The sequence below is a fragment of the Anomaloglossus baeobatrachus genome, chromosome 1 (assembly GCF_048569485.1).
Source record: "Anomaloglossus baeobatrachus isolate aAnoBae1 chromosome 1, aAnoBae1.hap1, whole genome shotgun sequence".
Lineage (NCBI taxonomy): Eukaryota > Metazoa > Chordata > Amphibia > Anura > Aromobatidae > Anomaloglossus > Anomaloglossus baeobatrachus.
Genome location: NC_134353.1, coordinates 814,915,377 through 814,941,766, shown reverse-complemented (window position 1 = coordinate 814,941,766; position 26,390 = coordinate 814,915,377). Strand labels below are relative to the sequence as shown.

Sequence of the window (26,390 nt, the reverse complement as noted above, 5' to 3'; positions counted from 1 at the left end):
AAGCGCGGCCGGCAACAAGCGCGGTCAGCGTGGTAGTCCCGGCGCACTAACACGTCCAGCAGTGCTGCAGCGTGTATGACACAAGCGCTCCATGCGCCGTCCCCAAGGGGACACAGAGTACCTCACAGTAGCAGGGCCATGTCCCTGACGATACCCAGCTCCTGTCCAGCAGATTCCCAGGGGCTGCGGAGGGAGCACGGTCCCAGTGTCTGGAGACCGATTATGGATCCCACTTCACCCAGAGCCCTGCAGGGATGGGGAAGGAAAACAGCATGTTGGCTCCTGCCTATGTACCCGCAATGGGCACCTCAACCTTAACAACACCGCCGACCAGAGTGGGGTGAGAAGGGAGCATGCTGGGGGCCCTATATGGGCCCACTTTTCTTCCATCCGAAATAGTCAGCAGCTGCTGCTGACTAAGTTGTGGAGCTATGCGTGGATGTGTGCCTCCTTCGCACAAAGCACAAAAACTGATGAGCCCGTGATGCACGGGAGGGTGTATAGCAGAGGGGAGGGGTTTACACTTTTAAGTGTAATACTTTGTGTGGCCTCCGGAGGCAGTAGCTATACACCCAATTGTCTGGGTCTCCCAATGGAGCGACAAAGAAAATACGGTAACAATTTGAGACATAGATATTTTTTGAGGGGTACAGACCCACTGTTGGTTTTTGTTTCAATAAATTGTTTAAAACAACAAAATCGTCATTCAATGCTTCTACTTAAATGCCCTACTTTTATGCATGTACTTTTTATGTTTTACATAAATTTCACCAGAAAGCCAAATATCCCTAACCTATTGTGAGTAGTGTCTATAGGGTAAAGTAGGTATTGCAAGCATCATCCTAAACAGAAAAACATTACCTGTTTCTTCTGTCCTATTCGATGAGCTCTTGCTTGGGCCTGAAGGTCATTTTGTGGATTCCAGTCCGAATCGAAAATGACTACTGTATCAGCTGATGCAAGGTTTATTCCGAGACCACCAGCGCGGGTAGAGAGCAGAAAGCAAAAGTCCTGTGCACAAAAGAGAGAAAAAAAAATTTGGGAAAATTTTCTTTAACTTGATTTTTGCAACTAGAGCAGAACGAAAGTGAAGCAAAACTGCATCAGACATTAGGGGGAATAGAGGCTTCTCAATGAAGCAAAAGAGTTCACTTTCACTTAGAGCATGATCCTCACCTCAGATCCTTCAGCATTAAAATGGTCCAGCGCTTGCTTCCTTATTTCTCCTTTGATGGATCCATCTAACCTCTAAAAACAAACATACCACTAGTTTAAGCAACCAATGTATGTGCAAAGTGAAGCGATCTTACAAAGTGAACTCAAAAGTGAGCGCTGACCCTTACCTGGAAAGGAAACTGTCGTGCCTTTAAATAATCTGCAAGGATGTCCAGCATCCGAACCATTTGAGAAAATATCAAGACTCTATTACCACGTTCTCTCAGACGTACTAGCAACTTGTCCAGAAGAATTAGTTTCCCGCTACTCCGAATTAAGTGCTTAAGAGCAAATCATTGAAACAAAAAAAAAAAAAAAAAAAGTGAATAATGGATAAAGAACCAGTATTTATAATGGTTTAGCTGTAGTGACACATGAACATGATCTACAGTAACACATTAGCATAAAACTTCACGGATTATAGTATTTTATAACTCGCAGATCCTGGTTATAACATATTGGCTGCAGTTTTGTGAACGATCAGCTGATCGGCTGGCGGACGCCTTTTGTGAACGATCAGTTGATCGGCTGGCGGCCGCCTTTTGTGAACGATCAGTTGATCGGCTGGCGGCCGCCTTTTGTGACCGATCAGCTGATCGCCCGGTGGCCGCCGGCCGATGAGCTGATTGTTCACAAAAGCCGGCTGCCGGTAAAACCGTATAAAAAAAAAAAAAGATTTTTTTTGCAGCATCGGTCACATCAGTTGTGCCACTGTCTGCAATGCTTCTGTTGCATCAGTCACACAACTGATTGTGCCAGATACAAAACAACGCAGGTGTGAAAGCAGCCTTACATCTCAGCAGCAGCGTTTTTCCCTGTGACATTCAGAGACTATAGCAAAAGAAGGGAATTTTGTTACTTACCGTAAATTCCTTTTCTTCTAGCTCTTATTGGGAGACCCAGACGATTGGGGTATAGCTACTGCCCTCTGGAGGCCACACAAAGCACTACATTAAAAGTGCAAGGCCCCTCCCCCTCTGGCTATACCCCCCCCGTGGTATCACGGGTTCTCCAGTTTTAGTAAAAACATCCCGAAGGACAACAGGGCGGGTGCTGGGTCTCCCAATAAGAGCTAGAAGAAAAGGAATTTACGGTAAGTAACAAAATTCCCTTCTTCTTCAGCGCTCTATTGGGAGACCCAGACGATTGGGACGTCCAAAAGCTGTCCCTGGGTGGGTAAAGAAATACCTCATGTTAGAGCTGCAAAACAGCCCTCCCCTACGGGGGTCCCATGGGTCTAACGGCCGCTTGTACGGGGGCACAATATGACAGACCCCCTGCAGGAACGTGCGCACCTTAGAAAGACGTGCTAGACGCTTCTGAAAAAACACGGATAGTGCCGAAACTTGCCCTTTAAGGGAGCTGAGCGACAAGCCCTTTTCTAACCCCGATTGCAGGAAGGAAAGAAACTTGGGCAATGCAAATGGCCAGGGAGACACTCCCTGAGCAGAGCACCAGGATAAGAAAATCTTCCACGTTCTGTGGTAGATCTTAGCCGAATTCGACTTTCTAGCTTGTCTCATTGTGGCAACGACTCCTTGAGATAATCCTGCAGATGCTAGGATCCAGGACTCAATGGCCACACAGTCAGGTTCAGGGCCGCAGAATTCTGATGGAAAAACGGCCCTTGGGACAGTAAGTCTGGTCGGTCTGGCAGTGACCACGGTCGACCGATCGTGAGATGCCACAGATCCGGATACCACGACCTCCTCGGCCAGTCTGGAGCGACGAGTATGATGCGGCTGCACTCGGATCTGATCTTGCGTAGCACTCTGGGCAAGAGCGCCAGAGGCGGAAACACGTATGGGAGCTGAAACTGCGACCAATCTTGAACCAAGGCGTCTGCCGCCAGAGCTCTTTGATCGCGCGACCTCGCCATGAATGCCGGGACCTTGTTGTTGTGCCGGGATGCCATTAGGTCGACGTCCGGCACTCCCCAGCGGCGACAGATTTCCTGAAACACGTCCGGGTGAAGGGACCATTCCCCTGCGTCCATGCCCTGGCGACTGAGGAAGTCTGCTTCCCAGTTTTCTACGCCTGGGATGTGAACCGCGGATATGGTGGATGCTCTGTCCTCCACCCACATTAGAATGCGCCGGACTTCTTGGAAGGCTTGCCGACTGCGCGTCCCTCCTTGGTGGTTGATGTATGCCACCGCTGTGGAGTTGTCCGATTGGATTCGGATCTGCTTTCCTTCCAGCCACTGTTGGAAGGCCAGTAGAGCAAGATACATTGCTCTGATCTCCAGAACATTGATCTGAAGGGTGGACTCCTGCGGAGTCCACGTCCCCTGAGCCCTGTGGTGGAGAAATACTGCTCCCCACCCTGACAGACTCGCATCTGTCGTGACTACTGCCCAGGATGGGGGCAGGAAGGATCTTCCCTGAGACAATGAGGTGGGAAGGAGCCACCATTGTAGGGAGTCCTTGGCCGTCTGGGAAAGCGAGACTTTCCTGTCCAGGGACGTTGACTTCCCGTCCCATTGGCGGAGAATGTCCCATTGAAGTGGGCGCAGATGAAACTGCGCAAAGGGAACTGCTTCCATGGCTGCCACCATCTTCCCTAGGAAATGCATGAGGCGCCGCAAGGGATGCAACTGGCCCTGCAGAAGAGATTGCACCCCTGTCTGTAGTGACCGCTGCTTGTTCAGCGGAAGCTTCACTATCGCTGCTAGAGTATGAAACTCCATGCCAAGATACGTTAGTGATTGAGTCGGTGATAGGATCGACTTTGGAAAGTTGATGATCCACCCGAAAGACTGTAGGGTCTCCAGCGTAGCATTCAGGCTGTGCTGACATGCCTCTTGAGAGGGAGCTTTGACCAATAAATCGTCTAGGTAAGGGATCACCGAGTGTCCCTGAGAGTGCAAGACTGCTACCACCGCCGCCATGACCTTGGTGAAGACCCGTGGGGCTGTTGCCAGACCAAATGGCAGAGCTACGAACTGAAAATGGTCGTCTCCTATCACAAAACGTAGAAAACGTTGATGTTCTGTAGCAATTGGCACGTGGAGATAAGCATCTTTGATGTCTATTGAGGCAAGGAAGTCTCCTCTGGACATTGAGGCAATGACAGAACGCAGGGTTTCCATCCGGAACTTCCTGGCGTGCACATGTTTGTTGAGCCGTTTTAGGTCCAGAACAGGACGGAACGAGCCGTCCTTTTTTGGAACCACAAAGAGATTGGAGTAAAACCCTTGCCCTTGTTCCTGAGGAGGGACTGGGATCACCACTCCTTCCGCTCTTAGGGAGCCCACCGCCTGCAGCAGAGCATCTGCTCGGTCTGGATGTGGGGAGGTTCTGAAGAACCGAGCTGGAGGACGAGAATTGAACTCGATTCTGTACCCGCGAGACAAAATGTCCGTCACCCACCGGTCTTTGACCTGTGACATCCAAATGCCGGAAAAGCGGGAGAGCCTGCCCCCGACCGGCGATGCGGAGGGAGGGGGCTGGAAGTCATGAGGTAGCCGCTTTGGAAGCGGTACCTCCATTTGCTTTCTTGGGGCGCGTGTGAGCCCGCCACGAATCTGAGTTTCTTTGCGTCCTCTGAGTCCCTTTGGACGAGGTAAATGGTGTCTTGCCCGAACCTCGAAAGGACTGAAACCTCTGCTGCCACTTTTTCTGCTGAGGTTTGGTTGTTCTGGGTTGTGGTAAAGAGGAGTCTTTACCCTTAGACTGCTTAATGATATCAGCCAATGGCTCGCCAAACAGTCTATCTCTAGATAAAGGCAAACTGGTTAAACATTTTTTGGAACCAGCATCTGCTTTCCAGTCCTTTAACCACAAGGCTCTGCGCAAAACTACCGAATTGGCGGACGCCATTGAGGTGCGACTGGTAGATTCTAGGACCGCATTGATAGCGTAAGACGCAAACGCCGACATCTGCGTGGTAAGGTGCGCCACTTGCGGCACTGCTGGATGTATGATAGCATCCACTTTTGCTAAGCCAGCTGAAATAGCCTGGAGTGCCCATACGGCTGCGAATGCCGGAGCAAACGACGCGCCGATAGCTTCATAGACAGATTTTAACCAAAGGTCCATCTGTCTGTCATTGGCATCTTTAAGTGAAGCGCCATCCTCCACTGCAACTATGGACCTAGCTGCGAGTTTGGAAATCGGGGGGTCTACCTTTGGACACTGTGTCCAGCGCTTGACCACCTCAGGGGGGAAAGGGAAACGCGTATCTTTAGATCGTTTAGAGAAACGCCTTTCTGGGTGAGCGTCGTGCTTCTGGATTGATTCTCTGAAGTCAGCGTGATCCAACAAAGCACTCAATTTACGCTTGGGATAAAGGAAACGAAACTTCTCCTGCTCCGCAGCCGCCTCTTCTGCTGAAGGGGCTGGGGGAGAAATATCCAACAGCCTATTGATGGCTGAGATGAAGGGAATTTTGTTACTTACCGTAAATTCCTTTTCTTCTAGCTCTTATTGGGAGACCCAGACGATTGGGGTATAGCTACTGCCCTCTGGAGGCCACACAAAGCACTACATTAAAAGTGCAAGGCCCCTCCCCCTCTGGCTATACCCCCCCGTGGTATCACGGGATCTCCAGTTTTAGTGCCAAAGCAAGAAGGAGGAAGCCAATAACTGGTTTAAACAAATTAACTCCGAATAACATCGGAGAACTGAAAAACCGTTCAACATGAACAACATGTGTACCCGCAAACAACAAAAAAACATCCCGAAGGACAACAGGGCGGGTGCTGGGTCTCCCAATAAGAGCTAGAAGAAAAGGAATTTACGGTAAGTAACAAAATTCCCTTCTTCTTCAGCGCTCTATTGGGAGACCCAGACGATTGGGACGTCCAAAAGCTGTCCCTGGGTGGGTAAATAAATACCTCATGTTAGAGCTGCAAAACAGCCCTCCCCTATGGGGGTGTCACTGCCGCCTGCAGGACTCTTCTACCTAAGCTGGCATCCGCCGAAGCATAGGTATGCACCTGATAATGCTTGGTGAAAGTGTGCAGACTGGACCAGGTAGCTGCCTGGCACACCTGTTGAGCCGAAGCCTGGTGACGTAATGCCCAGGACGCACCCACGGCTCTGGTTGAGTGGGCTTTTAGCCCTGAAGGAACCGGAAGCCCCGCAGAACGGTAGGCCTCTAGAATTGGTTCTTTGATCCATCGAGCCAGGGTGGCTTTAGAAGCCTGCAACCCCTTGCGCGGACCAGCGACAAGGACGAAAAGTGCATCGGCACGGCGTATGGGCGCCGTGCGGGAAATGTAGATTCTGAGTGCTCTCACCAGATCTAGCAAACGTAAGTCCTTTTCATACCGGTGAACCGGATGAGGACAAAAAGAAGGCAAGGAAATATCCTGATTAAGATGAAAAGAGGATACGACCTTAGGAAGAAACTCCGGAATGGGGCGCAGCACAACCTTGTCCTGGTGGAACACCAGGAAGGGAGCCTTGGATGACAGAGCTGCCAGCTCAGACACTCGCCGAAGCGATGTGATCGCAACAAGAAACGCCACTTTCTGCGACAGCCGAGAAAAGGAAACTTCCTTCAGAGGCTCGAAGGGCGGCTTCTGGAGAGCAACTAGTACCCTGTTCAGATCCCATGGATCTAACGGTCGCTTGTACGGGGGCACAATATGACAGACCCCCTGCAGGAACGTGCGCACCTTAGGAAGACGTGCTAGACGCTTCTGAAAAAACACGGATAGTGCCGAAACTTGCCCTTTAAGGGAGCTGAGCGACAAGCCCTTTTCTAACCCCGATTGCAGGAAGGAAAGAAACTTGGGTAATGCAAATGGCCAGGGAGACACTCCCTGGGCCGAGCACCAGGATAAGAAAATCTTCCACGTTCTGTGGTAGATCTTAGCAGAATTCGACTTTCTAGCTTGTCTCATTGTGGCAACCACTCCTTGAGATAATCCTGCAGATGCTAGGATCCAGGACTCAATGGCCACACAGTCAGGTTCAGGGCCGCAGAATTCTGATGGAAAAACGGCCCTTGGGACAGTAAGTCTGGTCGGTCTGGCAGTGACCACGGTCGACCGAACGTGAGATGCCACAGATCCGGATACCACGACCTCCTCGGCCAGTTTGGAGCGACGAGTATGATGCGGCTGCACTCGGATCTGATCTTGCGTAGCACTCTGGGCAAGAGCGCCAGAGGCGGAAACACGTAAGGGAGCTGAAACTGCGACCAATCTTGAACCAAGGCGTCTGCCGCCAGAGCTCTTTGATCGCGCGACCTCGCCATGAATGCCGGGACCTTGTTGTTGTGCCGGGATGCCATTAGGTCGACGTCCGGCACTCCCCAGCGGCGACAGATTTCCTGAAACACGTCCGGGTGAAGGGACCATTCCCCTGCGTCCATGCCCTGGCGACTGAGGAAGTCTGCTTCCCAGTTTTCTACGCCTGGGATGTGAACCGCGGATATGGTGGATGCTCTGTCCTCCACCCACATTAGAATGCGCCGGACTTCTTGGAAGGCTTGCCGACTGCGCGTCCCTCCTTGGTGGTTGATGTATGCCACCGCTGTGGAGTTGTCCGATTGGATTCGGATCTGCTTTCCTTCCAGCCACTGCTGGAAGGCTAGTAGGGCAAGATACACTGCTCTGATTTCCAGAACATTGATCTGAAGGGTGGACTCCTGCGGAGTCCACGTCCCCTGAGCCCTGTGGTGGAGAAACACTGCTCCCCACCCCGACAGACTCGCATCTGTCGTGACTACTGCCCAGGATGGGGGCAGGAAGGATCTTCCCTGAGATAATGAGGTGGGAAGGAGCCACCATTGTAGAGAGTCCTTGGCCGTCTGGGAAAGTGAGACTTTCCTGTCCAGGGACGTTGACTTCCCGTCCCATTGGCGGAGAATGTCCCATTGAAGTGGGCGCAGATGAAACTGCGCAAAGGGAACTGCTTCCATGGCTGCCACCATCTTCCCTAGGAAATGCATGAGACGCCGCAAGGGATGCAACTGGCCCTGCAGGAGAGATTGCACCCCTGTCTGTAGTGACCGCTGCTTGTTCAGCGGCAGCTTCACTATCGCTGCTAGAGTATGAAACTCCATGCCAAGATACGTTAGTGACTGAGTCGGTGATAGGATCGACTTTGGAAAGTTGATGATCCATCCGAAAGACTGTAGAGTCTCCAGCGTAGCATTCAGGCTGTGCTGACATGCCTCCTGAGAGGGAGCTTTGACCAATAAGTCGTCTAGGTAAGGGATCACCGAGTGTCCCTGAGAGTGCAAGACTGCTACCACCGCCGCCATGACCTTGGTGAAGACCCGTGGGGCTGTCGCCAGACCAAATGGAAGAGCTACGAACTGAAAATGGTCGTCTCCTATCACAAAACGTAGAAAACGTTGATGTTCTGTAGCAATTGGCACGTGGAGATAAGCATCTTTGATGTCTATTGAGGCAAGGAAGTCTCCTCTGGACATTGAGGCAATGACAGAGCGGAGGGTTTCCATCCGGAACCTCCTGGCGTGCACATGTTTGTTGAGCCGTTTTAGGTCCAGAACAGGACGGAACGAGCCGTCCTTTTTTGGAACCACAAAGAGATTGGAGTAAAACCCTTGCCCTTGTTCCTGAGGAGGGACAGGGATCACCACTCCTTCCGCTTTTAGGGAATCCACCGCCTGCAGCAGAGCATCTGCTCGGTCTGGATGTGGTGAGGTTCTGAAGAACCGAGCTGGAGGACGAGAATTGAACTCGATTCTGTACCCGCGAGACAAAATGTCCGTCACCCACCGGTCTTTGACCTGTGACATCCAAATGCCGGAAAAGCGGGAGAGCCTGCCCCCGACCGGCGATGCGGAGGGGGGGGGCTGGAAGTCATGAGGTAGCCGCTTTGGAAGCGGTACCTCCATTTGCTTTCTTGGGGTGTGTGTGAGTCCGCCACGAATCTGAGTTTCTTTGCGTCCTCTGAGTCCCTTTGGACGAGGTAAATGGTGTCTTGCCCGAACCTCGAAAGGACTGAAACCTCTGCTGCCACTTTTTCTGCTGAGGTTTGGATGTTCTGGGTTGTGGTAAAGAGGAGTCTTTACCCTTGGACTGCTTAATGATGTCAGCCAATGGCTCGCCAAACAGTCTATCTCTAGACAAAGGCAAACTGGTTAAACATTTTTTGGAACCAGCATCTGCTTTCCAGTCCTTTAACCACAAGGCTCTGCGCAAAACTACCGAATTGGCGGACGCCATTGAGGTGCGACTGGTAGATTCAAGGACCGCATTGATAGCGTAAGACGCAAACGCCGACATCTGCGTGGTAAGGTGCGCCACTTGCGGCACTGCTGGATGCATGATAGCATCCACTTTTGCTAAGCCAGCTGAAATAGCCTGGAGTGCCCATACGGCTGCGAATGCCGGAGCAAACGATGCGCCGATAGCTTCATAGACAGATTTTAACCAAAGGTCCATCTGTCTGTCATTGGCATCTTTAAGTGAAGCGCCATCCTCCACTGCAACTATGGATCTAGCTGCAAGTTTGGAAATCGGGGGGTCTACCTTTGGACACTGTGTCCAGCGCTTGACCACCTCAGGGGGGAAAGGGAAACGCGTATCTTTAGATCGTTTAGAGAAACGCCTTTCTGGGTGAGCGTCGTGCTTCTGGATTGATTCTCTGAAGTCAGAGTGATCTAACAAAGCACTCAATTTACGCTTGGGATAAAGGAAACGAAACTTCTCCTGCTCCGCAGCCGCCTCTTCTGCTGAAGGGGCTGGGGGAGAAATATCCAACAGCCTATTGATGGCTGAGATAAGGTCGTTTACCATGGCATCCCCATCCGGGGTATCCAGGTTGAGAGGGGTTCCAGGAGTGGATTCCTGATCACTCTCATCAGACACATCACAGGGAGACTGATTGCGCTGAGACCCTGAGCAGTGTGAAGACGTCGAGGGTCTTTCCCAGCGAGCTCGCTTAGGGTGGCTGGGGCCATCATCTGAGTCATAATCCTCGGCCTGTGAAGCCGGGGACCCCCCTGTGGGCTGGATACATTCCAAATAAGGGGGACCTGAGGACAGAGGCCTCGCCGTGCCCAGAGACTGAGCCCCATGCATAGATTGCAAGGTTTCAAGGATTTTTGCCATAGACACAGACATATTATCTGCAAAAACTGCAAAGTCTGTCCCTGTCACCGGGGCAGAACTTACAAGCGTCTCAGCCTGGGTCGCTACCTCTCCTGACTCCGGCTGGCGAAGCAGCACCGGGTCGGAGCATTGCACACAATGGGGGTCATCGGAGCCTGCTGGTAGATTAGCCCCACATGCAGCACACGTAGTATACACCGCCCTTTTTGCCTTGGCCGCCTTGCGTTTTGAGGATGACATGTTGCTGCTTCCACAGAGCGATCTGGGATATGCAGCCAGAAGCGACCTCACAGTGCAAGAAATACAATATCTATATATCTGTACCCAGTACACCAATACACCGTGAGGCACTAGAGGGACCAGCACAGAAAAATCGCTTACCGCCCGCTTAAAAAAGCGGGTGTGTGGTCGCCAGATAGCCCCTAGTCCAGGTCTCCCAGAGCCTTGCGTCCTTCCTCCAGCCAGGCATGCATGTAATGGCTGCCGGCGTCTCGAGAGAGGAAGGGGGGCGGGCCCTGGGCGTTCCTGGCCAAGAGCGGGAAGCCTGCTTCCCTCTGTGCCAAGTGAGAGGGCTGGAGCATGTAAATCAGGCTCCAGCCCTCGTCGCTGCTAGCGAACAGCGTCTCTCCCCTACCCTGAATGACAGGGTGGGGGCGGGAACGAATCGGAGCTGCCGGCGTCCTAGGCCCAAAAAGCCGGGGACTCAATTTATAACCGCCGCCGCCGTAAAAGCGCGGACGGCGGATCCCCGGCGCACCACAAGTCACAGCAGCGCCGCCCGGTCCAGAGGGGGTCGGCGCTGCGTTCCCATACACAAAAAAGTCCCCCAGTAATCTGTAGGGACACCAACTCCACGTTGCGGTCCCCGGCGCACTACAACACCCAGCCAGCCCGGAGTGTGTCTGTGCCTGCCGGGGACACAGAGTACCTGTATGATGCAGGGCCTGTCCCTGATCGTACTCCTGCTCCGTCTCCATCAGGTTCTAATGGGTCTGTGGATGGAGCCCGGCGTCAGAGCTGAGAGGCCGGCAGGATCCCACTTCCACAGAGCCCTACCAGGGGATGTGGAAGGAAAACAGCATGTCAGGCTCCAGCCCTGTACCAGCAATAGGTACCTCAACCTTACAACACCATCCAGGGGTGAGAAGGGAGCATGCTGGGGACACTATATGTGTCCTCTTTTCTTCCATCCGAAATAGTCAGCAGCTACTGCTGACTAAAATCTGTGGAGCTATGCATGGAATGTCTGACCTCCTTCGCACACAAAGCTAAAACTGGAGATCCCGTGATACCACGGGGGGGTATAGCCAGAGGGGGAGGGGCCTTGCACTTTTAATGTAGTGCTTTGTGTGGCCTCCAGAGGGCAGTAGCTATACCCCAATCGTCTGGGTCTCCCAATAGAGCGCTGAAGAAAAGGTCGTTTACCATGGCATCCCCATCAGGGGTATCAAGGTTGAGAGGGGTTCCAGGAATGGATTCCTGATCACTCTCATCAGACACATCACAGGGAGACTGATTGCGCTGAGACCCTGAGCAGTGTGATGACGTCGAGGGTCTTTCCCAGCGAGCTCGCTTAGGGTGGCTGGGGCTATCATCTGAGTCATAATCCTCGGCCTGTGAAGCCGGGGACCCCCCTGTGGGCTGGATTAATTCCAAGTGAGGGGGACCTGAGGACAGAGGCCTCGCCGTGCCCAAAGACTGAGCCCCATGCATAGATTGCAAGGTTTCAAGGATTTTTGCCATAGAGACAGACATATTATCAGCAAAAACTGCAAAAACTGTCCCTGTCACCGGGGCAGGACTTACAGGCGTCTCAGCCTGGGTCACTCTCCCTCCTGACTCCGGCTGGCGAAGCAGCACCGGGTCGGAGCATTGCACACAATGGGGGTCATCGGAGCCTGCTGGTAGATTAGCCCCACATGCAGCACCCGCAGTATACACAGCCCTAGCCTTGGCAGCCTTGCGTTTTGAGGATGGCATGTTGTTGCTTCCACAGAGTGATCTGGGAGATGCAGCCAGAAGCGACCTCACAGTGCAAGAAATACAATATCTCTATATCCTACACAGTACACCGAAACACCGTGAGGCACTAGAGGGACCAGCACAGAAAAATCGCTTACCGCCCGCTTAAAAAGCGGGTGTGTGGTCGCCAGATAGCCCCTAGTCCAGGTCTCCCAGAGCCTTGCGTCCTTCCTCCAGCCAGACTGCATGTAATGGCTGCCGGCGTCCTGAGAGAGAAGGGGGGCGGGCCCTGGGCGTTCCTGGCTAAGAGCGGGAAGCCTGCTTCCCTCTGTGCCTAGTGTGAGGGCTGGAGCATGTAAATCAGGCTCCAGCCCTCGTCGCTGCTAGCGAACAGCGTCTCTCCCCTACCCTGAATGACAGGGTGGGGGCGGGAACGAATCGGAGCTGCCGGCGTCCTAGGCCCAAAAAGCCGGGGACTCAATTTATAACCGCCGCCGCCGTAAAAGCGCGGACGGCGGATCCCCGGCGCACCACAAGTCACAGCAGCGCCGCCCGGTCCAGAGGGGGTCGGCGCTGCGTTCCCATACACAAACAATCCCCCAGTAATCTGTAGGGACACAAACTCCAACGTTGCGGTCCCCGGCGCACTACAACACCCAGCCAGCCCGGAGTGTGTCTGTGCCTGCCGGGGACACAGAGTACCTGTATGATGCAGGGCCTGTCCCTGATCGTACTCCTGCTCCGTCTCCATCAGGTTCTAATGGGTCTGTGGATGGAGCCCGGCGTCAGAGCTGAGAGGCCGGCAGGATCCCACTTCCACAGAGCCCTACCAGGGGATGTGGAAGGAAAACAGCATGTCAGGCTCCAGCCCTGTACCAGCAATAGGTACCTCAACCTTACAACACCATCCAGGGGTGAGAAGGGAGCATGCTGGGGACACTATATGTGTCCTCTTTTCTTCCATCCGAAATAGTCAGCAGCTACTGCTGACTAAAATCTGTGGAGCTATGCATGGAATGTCTGACCTCCTTCGCACACAAAGCTAAAACTGGAGAACCCGTGATATCACGGGGGGGGTATAGCCAGAGGGGGAGGGGCCTTGCACTTTTAATGTAGTGCTTTGTGTGGCCTCCAGAGGGCAGTAGCTATACCCCAATCGTCTGGGTCTCCCAATAGAGCGCTGAAGAAATACCCTGTTTGCGACTTCCTGAAAACTACAGCAAACCCCACTTCACGTCCACATGCGATTGCAGCCTGAAACATGTAATTATTTTTATTGCAGACGTGCTTTTGAAGAAAGGGTTGGCATCATGTCTTACCTGTAAAGCTTCTTGCCTGTTGTAGAATTCATTATCTTCAGGAAGCTTAATGAGGTAGCAATGGTTACAACACTTTTTAAGCTCCATCATGATGTTTAAAAATCCTGAGGTACTTCCTTTCGAGCCTTTGCTCAAGGCCTTGTAATTCCTTGTTAAGATCCACCTGAGGAAAGGACGGCAATAATAAGAGCTCACCTACACAAACATTCAATATCAGTATTAAAAGTACCCTGAGGAAAGCTCAATGTGGGCTCATACATGGTACTATAGGAAGAAAGAAGGGAATTTTGTTTACTTACCGTAAATTCCTTTTCTTCTAGCTCCAATTGGGAGACCCAGACAATTGTGGTGTATAGCTATGCCTCCGGAGGCCACACAAAGTATTACACTAAAAGTGTAAAGCCCCTCCCCTTCTGCCTATACACCCCCCGTGCTCACGGGCTCCTCAGTTTTGGTGCAAAAGCAAGAAGGAGGAAAAAATTATAAATTGGTTTAAAGTAAATTCAATCCGAAGGAATATCGGAGAACTGAAACCATTCAACATGAACAACATGTGTACACAAAAAAACAGGGGCGGGTGCTGGGTCTCCCAATTGGAGCTAGAAGAAAAGGAATTTACGGTAAGTAAACAAAATTCCCTTCTTCTTTGTCGCTCCATTGGGAGACCCAGACAATTGGGACGTCCAAAAGCAGTCCCTGGGTGGGTAAATAATACCTCATAATAGAGCCGCAACCGGCTCCGTCCTACAGGTGGGCAACCGCCGCCTGAAGGACTCGCCTACCTAGGCTGGCATCTGCCGAAGCATAGGTATGCACCTGATAGTGTTTCGTGAAAGTGTGCAGGCTCGACCAGGTAGCCGCCTGACACACCTGCTGAGCCGTAACCTGGTGCCGCAAAACCCAGGACGCTCCCACGGCCCTGGTAGAATGGGCCTTCAGCCCTGAGGGAACCGGAAGCCCCGAGGAACGATAAGCCTCGAGAATTGGTTCCTTGATCCACCGAGCCAGGGTTGATTTGGAAGCTTGTGTCCCTTTACGCTGGCCAGCGACAAGGACAAAGAGTGCATCCGAGCGGTGCAGAGGCGCCGTACGAGAAATGTAGAATCTGAGTGCTCTCACCAGATCTAACAAGTGCAAATCCTTTTCACATTGGTGAACTGGATGAGGACAGAAAGAGGGTAAGGAGATATCCTGATTGAGATGAAAGGGGGATACCACCTTAGGGAGAAAGTCCGGAACCGGACGCAGAACCACCTTGTCCTGGTGAAACACCAGGAAGGGGGCTTTGCATGACAGCGCTGCTAGCTCAGACACTCTCCGAAGTGAAGTGACTGCTACTAGGAAAACCACCTTCTGCGAAAGGCATGAGAGAGAGATATCCCTCATTGGCTCGAACGGTGGTTTCTGAAGAACCATCAGCACCCTGTTCAGATCCCAGGGTTCTAACGGACGCTTGTAAGGAGGGACGATGTGACAAACCCCCTGCAGGAACGTGCGTACCTGTGGAAGTCTGGCTAGGCGCTTCTGAAAAAAGACAGAGAGCGCAGAGACTTGTCCCTTAAGGGAGCCGAGCGACAAACCCTTTTCCAATCCGGATTGAAGGAAGGACAGAAAAGTGGGCAAGGCAAATGGCCAGGGAGAAAAACCCTGATCAGAGCACCAAGATAAGAATATCCTCCACGTCCTGTGGTAGATCTTGGCTGACGTTGGTTTCCTAGCCTGTCTCATAGTGGCAATGACCTCTTGAGATAATCCTGAAGACGCTAGGATCCAGGACTCAATGGCCACACAGTCAGGTTGAGGGCCGCAGAATTCAGATGAAAAAACGGCCCTTGAGACAGCAAGTCTGGTCGGTCTGGTAGTGCCCACGGTTGGCCCACCGTGAGATGCCACAGATCCGGGTACCACGACCTCCTCGGCCAGTCTGGAGCGACGAGGATGGCGCGGCGGCAGTCGGCCCTGATCTTGCGTAACACTCTGGGCAACAGTGCCAGAGGAGGGAACACATAAGGGAGTTGAAACTGCGACCAATCCTGAACTAAGGCGTCTGCCGCCAGAGCTCTGTGATCTTGAGACCGTGCCATGAATGTCGGGACCTTGTTGTTGTGCCGCGACGCCATTAGGTCGACGTCCGGCATTCCCCAGCGGCAACAGATCTCCTGAAACACGTCTGGGTGAAGGGACCATTCCCCTGCGTCCATGCCCTGGCGACTGAGAAAGTCTGCTTCCCAGTTTTCTACGCCCGGGATGTGAACTGCGGATATGGTGGAGGCTGTGGCTTCCACCCACAGCAGAATCCGCCGAACTTCCTGGAAGGCTTGCCGACTGCGTGTCCCGCCTTGGTGGTTGATGTATGCCACCGCTGTGGAGTTGTCCGACTGAATTCGGATCTGCTTGCCTTGCAGCCACGGCTGGAACGCCTTTAGGGCAAGATACACTGCCCTTATCTCTAGAACATTGATCTGAAGGGAGGACTCTGTCGGAGTCCAGGTTCCCTGAGCCCTGTGGTGGAGGAAACCGCTCCCCACCCTGACAGGCTCGCGTCCGTCGTGACCACCGCCCAGGATGGGGGCAGGAAGGATTTCCCCTTCGACAGAGAAGTGGGTATGAGCCACCACTGAAGGGAAGCTTTGGCTGCCCGAGAAAGGGAGACGTTCCTGTCGAGGGACGTCGACTTCCTGTCCCATTTGCGGAGAATGTCCCATTGAAGTGGGCGCAGATGAAACTGCGCAAAAGGAACTGCCTCCATTGCTGCCACCATCTTCCCTAGGAAGTTCATGAGGCGCCTCAGGGGGTGTGACTGACCATGAAGAAGAGATTGCACCCCTGTCTGTAGTGAACGCTGTTTGTTCAGCGGAAGCTTCACTATCGCTGAGAGAGTATGAAACTCCATGCCAAGATATGTCAGTGATTGGGCCGGTGTCAGATTTGACTTTGGAAAATTGATGATCCACCCGAAACTCTGGAGAGTTTCCAGAGCAATGTTCAGGCTGTGTTGGCATGCCCCTTGAGAGGGTGCCTTGACAAGGAGATCGTCTAAGTAAGGGATCACAGAGTGTCCCTGAGAGTGTAGGATTGCCACCACTGTTGCCATGACCTTGGTGAAGACCCGTGGGGCTGTCGCCAGGCCAAAAGGCAGTGCCACGAACTGAAGGCGTTCGTCCCCTATGGCGAAGCGCAGGAAGCGCTGATGCTCTGGTGCAATCGGTACGTGGAGATAAGCATCTTTGATGTCTATTGATGCCAGGAAATCTCCTTGGGACATTGAGGCGATGACGGAGCGGAGCGATTCCATCCGGAACCGCCTGGTTTTCACATGCTTGTTGAGCAGTTTTAGGTCCAGAACGGGACGGAAGGATCCGTCCTTTTTTGGCACCACGAACAAGTTGGAGTAAAAACCGTGACCCCGTTGCTGAAGAGGAACAGGGATCACCACTCCTTCCGCCTTCAGGGTGCCCACCGCCTGCATAAGAGCCTCGGCTCTGTCGGGGGGCGGAGATGTTCTGAAGAAACGTATCGGAGGACGAGAGCTGAACTCTATCCTGTAACCGTGAGATAGAATGTCTCTCACCCATCGGTCTTTTACTTGTGGCAGCCAGGTGTCGCAAAAGCGGGAGAGCCTGCCACCGACCGAGGATGCGGTTTGAGGAGGCCGAAAGTCATGAGGAGGCCGCTTTGGGAGCGGTTCCTCCGGCGGTCTTTTTAGGACGTGACTTAGACCGCCATGCATCGGAGTTCCTCTGACCTTTCTGAGGCCTTTTGGACGAGGAAAGAAGGGAATTTTGTTTACTTACCGTAAATTCCTTTTCTTCTAGCTCTAATTGGGAGACCCAGACAATTGGGTGTATAGGCTATGCCTCCGGAGGCCGCACAAAGTATTACACTCAAAAGTGTTAAGCCCCTCCCCTTCTGCCTATACACCCCCCGTGCTCCCACGGGCTCCTCAGTTTTGGTGCAAAAGCAAGAAGGAGGAAAAAGAATTATAAACTGGTTTAAAGTAACTTCAATCCGAAGGAATATCGGAGAACTGAAACCATTCAACATGAACAACATGTGTACACAAAAAAACAGGGGCGGGTGCTGGGTCTCCCAATTAGAGCTAGAAGAAAAGTAATTTACGGTAAGTAAACAAAATTCCCTTCTTCTTTGTCGCTCTATTGGGAGACCCAGACAATTGGGACGTCCAAAAGCAGTCCCTGGGTGGGTAAAATAATACCTCGTAAGAGAGCCGTAAAACGGCCCTTTCCTACAGGTGGGCAACCGCCGCCTGAAGGACTCGTCTACCTAGGCTGGCATCCGCCGAAGCATAGGTATGCACCTGATAGTGTTTCGTGAAAGTGTGCAGGCTCCACCAGGTAGCCGCCTGACACACCTGCTGAGCCGCAGCCTGGTGCCTCAAAGCCCAGGACGCGTCCACGGCTCTGGTAGAATGGGCCCTCAGCCCTGATGGAACCGGAAGCCCAGCCGAACGGTAAGCTTCGATAATTGGCTCCTTGATCCACCGAGCCAGGGTTGATTTGGAAACCTGTGACCCTTTACGCTGGCCAGCGACAAGGACAAAGAGTGCATCCGAGCGGCGCAGGGGCGCCGTACGAGAAATGTAGAGTCTGAGTGCTCTCACCAAATCTAACAAGTGCAAATCCTTTTCACATTGGTGAACTGGATGAGGATAAAAAGAAGGTAAGGAGATATCCTGATTGAGATGAAAGGAGGATACCACCTTAGGGAGAAATTCCGGAACCGGACGTAGAACCACCTTGTCCTGGTGAAACACCAGGAAAGGGGCTTTGCACGACAATGCTGCTAGCTCAGACACTCTCCGAAGAGAAGTGACTGCTACTAGAAAAAACCACTTTCTGCGAAAGTTGTGAGAGGGAAATATCTCTCATTGGCTCGAATGGTGGTTTCTGAAGAACCATCAGAACCCTGTTTAGATCCCAGGGTTCTAACGGCCGCTTGTAAGGTGGAACGATGTGACAAACCCCCTGCAGGAACGTGCGTACCTGTGGAAGCCTGGCTAGGCGCTTCTGGAAAAACACAGAGCGCTGAGACTTGTCCCTTAAGGGAGCCGAGCGACAAACCCTTTTTCAGTCCAGATTGAAAGAAGGACAGAAAAGTGGGCAAGGCAAAAGGCCAGGGAGAAAAAACCCTGAGCAGAGCACCATGACAGGAAAATTTTTCCACGTCCTGTGGAAGATCTTGGCGGACGTTGGTTTCCTAGCCTGTCTCATAGTGGCAAAGACGTCTTGAGATAACCCTGAAGACGCTAGGGTCCAGGACTCAATGGCCACACAGTCAGGTTGAGGGCCGCAGAATTCAGATGGAAAAAACGGCCCTCGAGATAGCAAGTCTGTTTGGTCTGGTAGTGTCCACGGTCGGCCGACCGTGAGATGCCACAGATCCGGGTACCACGACCACCTTGGCCAGTCTGGAGCGACGAGGATGGCGCGGCGGCAGTCGGTCCTGATCTTGCGTAACACTCTGGGCAACAGTGCCAGCGGAGGAAACACATAAGGGAGCTGAAACTGCGACCAATCCTGAACTAAGGCGTCTGCCGCCAGAGCTCTGGGATCTTGAGACCGTGCCATGAACATTGGTACCTTGTTGTTGTGCCGGGACGCCGTGAGGTCGACGTCTGGCACCCCCCAGCAGCAACAGATCTCCTGAAACACGTCCGGGTGAAGGGACCATTCCCCTGCGTCCATGCCCTGGCAACTGAAATAATCTGCTTCCCAGTTTTCCACGCCTGGGATGTGAACTGCGGATATGGTGGATGCCGTGGCTTCCACCCACATCAAAATCTGCCGGACTTCCTGGAAGGCTTGCCGGCTGCGTGTGTCGCCTTGGTGGTTGAAGTATGCCACCGCTGTGGAATTGTCCGACTGAATTCGGATCTGCTTGCCCTCCAGCCACTGCTGGAACGCTTTCTGGGCAAGATACACTGCCCGTATGTCCCGAACGTTGATCTGAAGCGAGGACTCTTGCTGGGTCCACGTACCCTGAGCCCTGTGGTGGAGAAAAACCGCTCCCCACCCTGACAGACTCGCGTCTGTCGTGACTACTTCCCAGGATGGGGGTAGGAAGGATATCCCCTTCGATAATGAAGTGGGAAGAAGCCACCACCGAAGGGGAGCTTTGGTCGCCTGAGAGAGGGAGACGGTCCTGTCGAGGGACGTCGGCTTCCTGTCCCATTTGCGTAGGATGTCCCATTGAAGGGGACGCAGGTGAAACTGCGCGAAAGGGACTGCCTCCATTGCTGCCACCATCTTCCCCAGGAAGTGTATGAGGCGCCTCAAGGGGTGTGACTGGCCTTGAAGGAGAGATGGCACCCCTTTCTGTAGTGACTACTGCCTGATCAGCGGAAGCTTCACTATCGCTGAGAGGGTATGAAACTCCATGCCAAGATATGTCAGCGATTGGGCCGGTGTCAGATTTGACTTTGTAAAATTGATGATCCACCCGACACCCTGGAGAGTCTCCAGGGAAGCGTCGAGGCTGCGTTGGCATGCCTCTTGAGAGGGTGCCTTGATCAGTATCCAAGTACGGGATCACCGAGTGACCCTGAGAGTGGAGGACCGCTACTACAGTAGCCATAACCTTGGTAAAAACCCGTGGGGCTGTTGCCAGGCCGAACGGCCGTGCCACGAATTGCAGGTATTCATTTCCTATGGCGAAGCGCAAGAAGCGCTGGTACTCTGGAGCAATCGGTACGTGGAGATAAGCATCTTTGATATCGATCGACGCAAGGAAATCTCCTTGGGACATTGAGGCGATGACGGAGCGGGAGGATTCCATCCTGAACCGTCTGGTTTTTACATGTTTGTTGAGCAGTTTCAGGTCCAGGACCGGGCGGAAAGACCCGTCCTCCTTTGGGACCACAAACAAGTTGGAGTAAAAACCGTGGCTCAGTTGCTGAAGAGGAACCGGGATCACCACTCCTTCTGCCTTCAGAGTGCGCAGCGCCTGCAGAAGAGCCTCGGCTCGCTAGTGAGGCGGGGATGACCTGAAGAATCGAGTCGGGGGACGAGAGGTGAACTCTATCTTGTAACCGTGAGACAGAATGTCTCTCACCCAGCGGTCTTTTATTTGTGGCAGCCAGGTGTCGCAAAAGCGGGAAAGCCTGCCACCGACCGAGGATGCTACTAGAGGAGGTCGAAAGTCATGAGGAAGCCGCTTTGTTAGCGGCGCCTCCGGTGGCCTTTTAAGGACGTGACTTAGACCGCCATGCATCAGAGTTCCTTTGTACTTTCTGAGACCTTTTGGACGAGGAGAATTGGGACCTGCCCGCGCCCTGAAAGGACCGAAACCTCGACTGCCCTCTCCTCCGTTGGGGTATGTCCTGTTTGGACTGGGGTAAGGATGTATCCTTTCCCTTGGATTGTTTGATGATTTCATCCAGACGCTCGCCAAACAGCCTGTCGCCAGAAATTGGCAAACAGGTTAAGCGCTTTTTGGAAGCAGAATCTGCCTTCCATTCCCGTAGCCACAATGCCCTGCGGAGTACCACCGAATTGGCGGCCGCGACCGCCGTACGGCTCGCAGAGTCCAGGACAGCAATAATAGCGTAAGACGCAATTGTCGAGGTCTGGGTGGTAATGGATGCCACTTGTGGCGCGGCCGTGCATGTGGCTGCTGCAATTTGTGCTTGACCTGCTGAGATAGCCTGTAGCGCCCATACAGCTGCGAATGCTGGGGCAAAAGAAGCTCCGATAGCTTCATAGATGGATTTCAACCAGAGCTCCATCTGCCTGTCAGTGGCATCCTTGAGCGAGGCCCCCTCGTCCACTGCAAGTATGGATCTAGCCGCCAGTCTCGAGATTGGAGGATCCACTTTGGGACACTGAGTCCAACCTTTAACCACGTCAGGGGGAAAAGGATAACGTGTATCCTTAAGGCGCTTAGAAAAAAACGCTTATCTGGACAAGCATGATGATTCTGGACTGCCTCTCTGAAATCAGAGTGGTCTAGAAACATACTCGGTGTAAGAGAAGCTGACTCCTCCGCCGGAGGAGCTGAGGGAGAAATATCCAGCATTTGATCGATGGACGCAATCAGAACGTTCAGTATGGCGTCCCCGTCTGGAGTATTAAGATTGAGAGCGCCCTCAGGATCAGAATCCTGATCAGCTGTCTCCGCATTAACAACCAGAGATTCCCCCCGCTGAGACCCTGAACAATATGATGTCGAGGGAAATTCTAAGCGAGCCCGCTTAGTCGGTCTGGGGCTGGGGTCTAAGTCAGAACCCTCAGCCTGGGATGTATGAGATACCCCGGGAGGACATTGTTGGTCCAACTGAGGGGGGCCAGGGAACAATGATTCAACAGAGTCCCTTTGCTGAGATACCGGCCTGGACTGCAAGGCTTCTAGTATCTTAGCCATAGTCTCAGAGAATTTTGCAAACTCCGTCCCCGTCACTAGGACAGTGTCAACAGGTGGCTCCCCCTGGGCCCCTCTTAGCAGAGGCCCTGGCTAAAGAAGTGTCACAGAGGCCGAACAATGCACACAATGAGGGTCAATGGAACCTGCCGGCAGCTGTGTCGTACAAGCGCCGCAGGCAGCATAATAAGCCTGTGTTTTTGGCACCCCTGCCTTTTGTGGGCGCCATGCTATTGTTTTCCCTGAGTAACACACTAGGGTATATAGCCAGAATGAACTGTGCTCATACAGTGTAAAATATATACTAAAAACAAATAATGTATCAGTACACTACAGCACCATGAGGCTAGCACCACAGGTGCTGCTTACCAGCCGCCTAAAGCGGTTATGAGGCCACCAGAGACCGTGTCTGGGTCTCTCAGGGTTAATCCCTCTCTGCAGCGTCGTAGGAGCTGACAGGAAATGGCTGCGGCGTCCTGACGAGAGGAGGGAGCCGTGGGCGTAGCCGAGGTGCTCACACTGTGCACAGTGAGGGGGGTGGAGTATGGAAATCATACTCCAGCCCTCAGTGCTGCTCTTCCGTGCAGCGTCCCGCCCTTCCCCTGCCTGTCAGGGCTGAGGGCGGGAGAAAGGGAAACTAGGCCGCAAGCAAGCCGGGGACTCGAGTATACGCGTGGCCGCCGTAAAAGCGCGGCCAACGCCGAAGTCCCCGGCGAACTACAAGTCCCAGCCGCGCCACAGTTTCCCATGGCAGCGGCGGTTAGCGCGGTAGCCCCTACATATAAACACACTCAGCGACGCTGAGTGTGTAATGGCACAGTTTAACCCGGTCCCCCGGTGCACTAGCACACCCAGCAAAGGTGAGGTGTTGCCGTGCGCGGTCCCCACAGGGATACAGAGTACCTTCACGTAGCAGGGCCATGTCCCTGAACGATACTCAGCTCCTATCCAGCAGGCTCCCAGGAGTTGTGGATGGAGCACGGTCTCAGTGCCTGCAGACCGATAGGATCCCACTTCACCCAGAGCCCTGAGGGGGATGGGGAAGGAAAGCAGCATGTGGGCTCCAGCCTCCGTACCCGCAATGGATACCTCAACCTTATCAACACCGCCGACAAGAGTGGGGTGAGAAGGGAGCATGCTGGGGGCCCTATATGGGCCCACTTTTCTTCCAACCGACATAGTCAGCAGCTGCTGCTGACTAATCTGTGGAGCTGTGCTGTGCGTGTCTGACCTCCTTCGCACAAAGCAAAAAACTGAGGAGCCCGTGGGAGCACGGGGGGTGTATAGGCAGAAGGGGAGGGGCTTAACAGTTTTGAGTGTAATACTTTGTGCGGCCTCCGGAGGCATAGCCTATACACCCAATTGTCTGGGTCTCCCAATAGAGCGACAAAGAAATTGAGACCTGCCCGCGGTCCGAAAGGACCGAAACCTCGATTGTACCTTCCGTGGTTGAGGTCTGTTTGGTTTGGACTGGGGTAAGGATGAATCCTTTCCCTTGGATTGTTTAATGATTTCATCCAATCGCTCACCAAACAAGCGGTCGCCAGACAATGGCAAACCGGTTAAGAACTTTTTGGAAGCAGAGTCTGCCTTCCATTCACGTAGCCACATGGCCCTGCGGAGTACCACCGAATTGGCGGAAGCCACCGCCGTACGGCTCGCCGAGTCCAGGATAGCATTAATGGCGTAGGACGCAAACGCCGACGCCTGATTGGTTAAGGACACCACTTGCGGGGCAGATGTACGTGTTACTGCATTAATCTGCGCCTGACAAGCTGAGATAGCTTGGAGCGCCCATACGGCTGCGAATGCTGGAGCAAAAGACGCGCCTATAGCTTCATAGATGGATTTCAACCATAGTTCCATCTGTCTGTCAGTGGCATCTTTGAGTGAAGCCCCATCTTCCACTGCAACTATGGATCTAGCCGCCAGTCTGGAGATTGGAGGATCCACCTTAGGACACTGAGTCCAGCCCTTAACAACCTCGGGGGGGAAGGGATAATGTGTGTCCTTAAGGCGCTTGGAAAAACGCTTGTCTGGACAGTCTCGGTTTTTCTGGATTGCCTCTCTGAAGTCAGAGTGATCCAGAAACATATTTAATGTACGCTTTGGAAACCTGAAACGGAATTTCTCCTGAGAAGCAGACTCCTCAATTGGGGGAGCTGGGGGAGAAATATCCAACACCTGATTGATGGTCGCTATAAGGTCATTCACCACTGCGTCACCTTCAGGTGTATCTAGGTTGAGAGCGGCTTCAGGATCAGAATCCTGATCTGATACCTCCGCTTCATCCTCCAGAGAGTCCCCCTGCTGGGACCCTGAACAGTGTGATGAAGTGGAGGGAATTTCCCAGCGACCCCGCTTGGGCGGCCTGGGACTGCGGTCCGTGTCAGAGACCTCACCCTGTGACCTATGGGTTACCCCAGGGGCATTTTGCTGTTCCAAATGAGGGGGACCAGGGGTCAAGGATTGGACAGTGCCCGGGGCCTGAATCACCGGTCTGGACTGCAATGCTTCCAGTATTTTAGCAGACCATTTATCCATACTCTCAGACAGTTTGTCAGCAAAGGCTGCAAACTCCGTCCCTGTCACCTGGACAGTGGTAGCAGGTGGTTCCACCTGGGCCACCTGTAGCAGAAACTCCGGCTGAGTAAGTGCCACAGGGGCCGAGCATTGCACACAATGAGGGTCAGTGGAACCTGCCGGTAGTACAGCTGTACAAGAGGTACAGGTTGCAAAGTACGCCTGTGCTTTGGCACCCTTGCTTTTTGCGGATGACATGTTGTCTCCTCTGAGAACAACCAGGAGGGTATATAGCCAAAAATCAACAGAGCGACCGTACAGTGCAAATGTATAGCCTATAAGCCTATATATATATATATATATACACTTCGGTACTCAGTGGGGCCAGCACCAGAGGTGCTGCTTACCGACCGCTGAGAGCGGTTGTGTGATCACCAGATTCCCTGCCTGGGTCTCCCTGTGTTTTCTCTCCTCTCCAGCGTCTGAATCGCTGACAGGAATGGCTGCCGGCGTTCTGCGGGGAGGAGGGGACCGTGGGCGTGCCCAAGAAAAGTGCGGGAATCTAGTGCCCCAGTGTACTGAGTGAGGAGGGAGGATACAAATGTATGCTCCAGCCCTCGGCGCTGACGATCTGTGCAGCGTCCCGCCCTTCCCCTGACTGGCAGGCCTGTGGGCGGGAATAAACGACACTAGGCCGCAGAAGCCGGGGACTAAAGTTATAAGCGCGGCCGGCAATAAGCGCGGCCGCGCGGTAGTCCCCCGGCGCACTAACACCTCCAGCAGTGCTGGAAAGTGTCTGGCACAAGCGCTCCATGTCCGGCGCACTAACACACCCAGCAGTGCTGGAAAGTGTCTGGCACAAGCGCTCCATGCCCGGCGCACTAACACACCCAGCAGTGCTGGAAAGTGTATGGCACAAGCGCTCCATGCGCGATAGTCCCCGGCGCACTAACACACCCAGCAGTGCTGCAATGTGTGTGGCACCAGGGCTCCATGCGCTGTCCCCACGGGGACACAGAGTACCTCACAGTAGCAGGGCCTTGTCCCTGACGATACCCGGCTCCTATCCAGCAGATTCCCAGGGGCTGCGGAGGGAGCACGGTCCCAGTGCCTGGAGACCGATCCGGGTCCCACTTCACCCAGAGCCCATTAAGGGATGGGGAAGGAAAACAGCATGTGGCTCCTGCCTGTGTACCCGCAATGGGTACCTCAACCTTAACAACACCGCCGACAAAGTGGGGTGAGAAGGGAGCATGCTGGGGGCCCTGTTATGGGCCCTCTTTTCTTCCATCCGACCTAGTCAGCAGCTGCTGCTGCTGACTAAGCTGTGGAGCTATGCGTGGATGTCTGCCTCCTTCGCACAAAGCATAAAAACTGAGGAGCCCGTGAGCACGGGGGGTGTATAGGCAGAAGGGGAGGGGCTTTACACTTTTAGTGTAATACTTTGTGTGGCCTCCGGAGGCATAGCTATACACCCCAATTGTCTGGGTCTCCCAATGGAGCGACAAAGAAAATACATATTGGCATAACTATTGGATGCCAAATCCCATGCACGTTTCCTCCCTAGCAGCATAGGGGGTTATTAGGGACAGAGACACAACACTACACATTATTATAGGATTTCCACAATCCCCGGCACATACACTTACTTATAGTACTGTTTCTGCAAAGCGCTCATCTCGACTCTCAAGATTTGTTCTACTTTAGCTGGTAAAGATTTTTCCACGTCCTTCTTTACTCTTCTTAAAAGGAATGGCTCAAGTTCTTTGTGAAGACTGGCATAGCCATATTCTCTGCCTTTACCATGCTCCTCCTCAAAGTGCTCCCAAGAGGAAAACCTAATAGAAAAATATATATTAAAACAAACATCTTTTGTTTTCTTTGCTCTATGGAAGAAATTGTAGCCCTATAATTGGCAGACGCTACAAAACATAACGGTCATAATATTAAAAACAGGT

The 26,390-nt window shown here is 53.1% G+C and overlaps 1 protein-coding gene across 1 annotated transcript in view; it reads right to left on the bottom strand.

Moving 5' to 3' along the window:
• The window catches only part of CHD1 (chromodomain helicase DNA binding protein 1), a 295,481-nt gene that overhangs the window by 146,798 nt on the left and 122,293 nt on the right, over window positions 1-26,390 (bottom strand). Inside the window, exons 15-19 of the mRNA XM_075325063.1 lie at window positions 26,082-26,270; window positions 13,534-13,696; window positions 1,344-1,496; window positions 1,177-1,248; window positions 862-1,011 (exon numbers count right to left, since the gene is read on the bottom strand). Coding sequence (XP_075181178.1) covers window positions 862-1,011; window positions 1,177-1,248; window positions 1,344-1,496; window positions 13,534-13,696; window positions 26,082-26,270 — 727 coding nt within the window. The remainder of the gene's footprint in view (window positions 1-861; window positions 1,012-1,176; window positions 1,249-1,343; window positions 1,497-13,533; window positions 13,697-26,081; window positions 26,271-26,390) is intronic.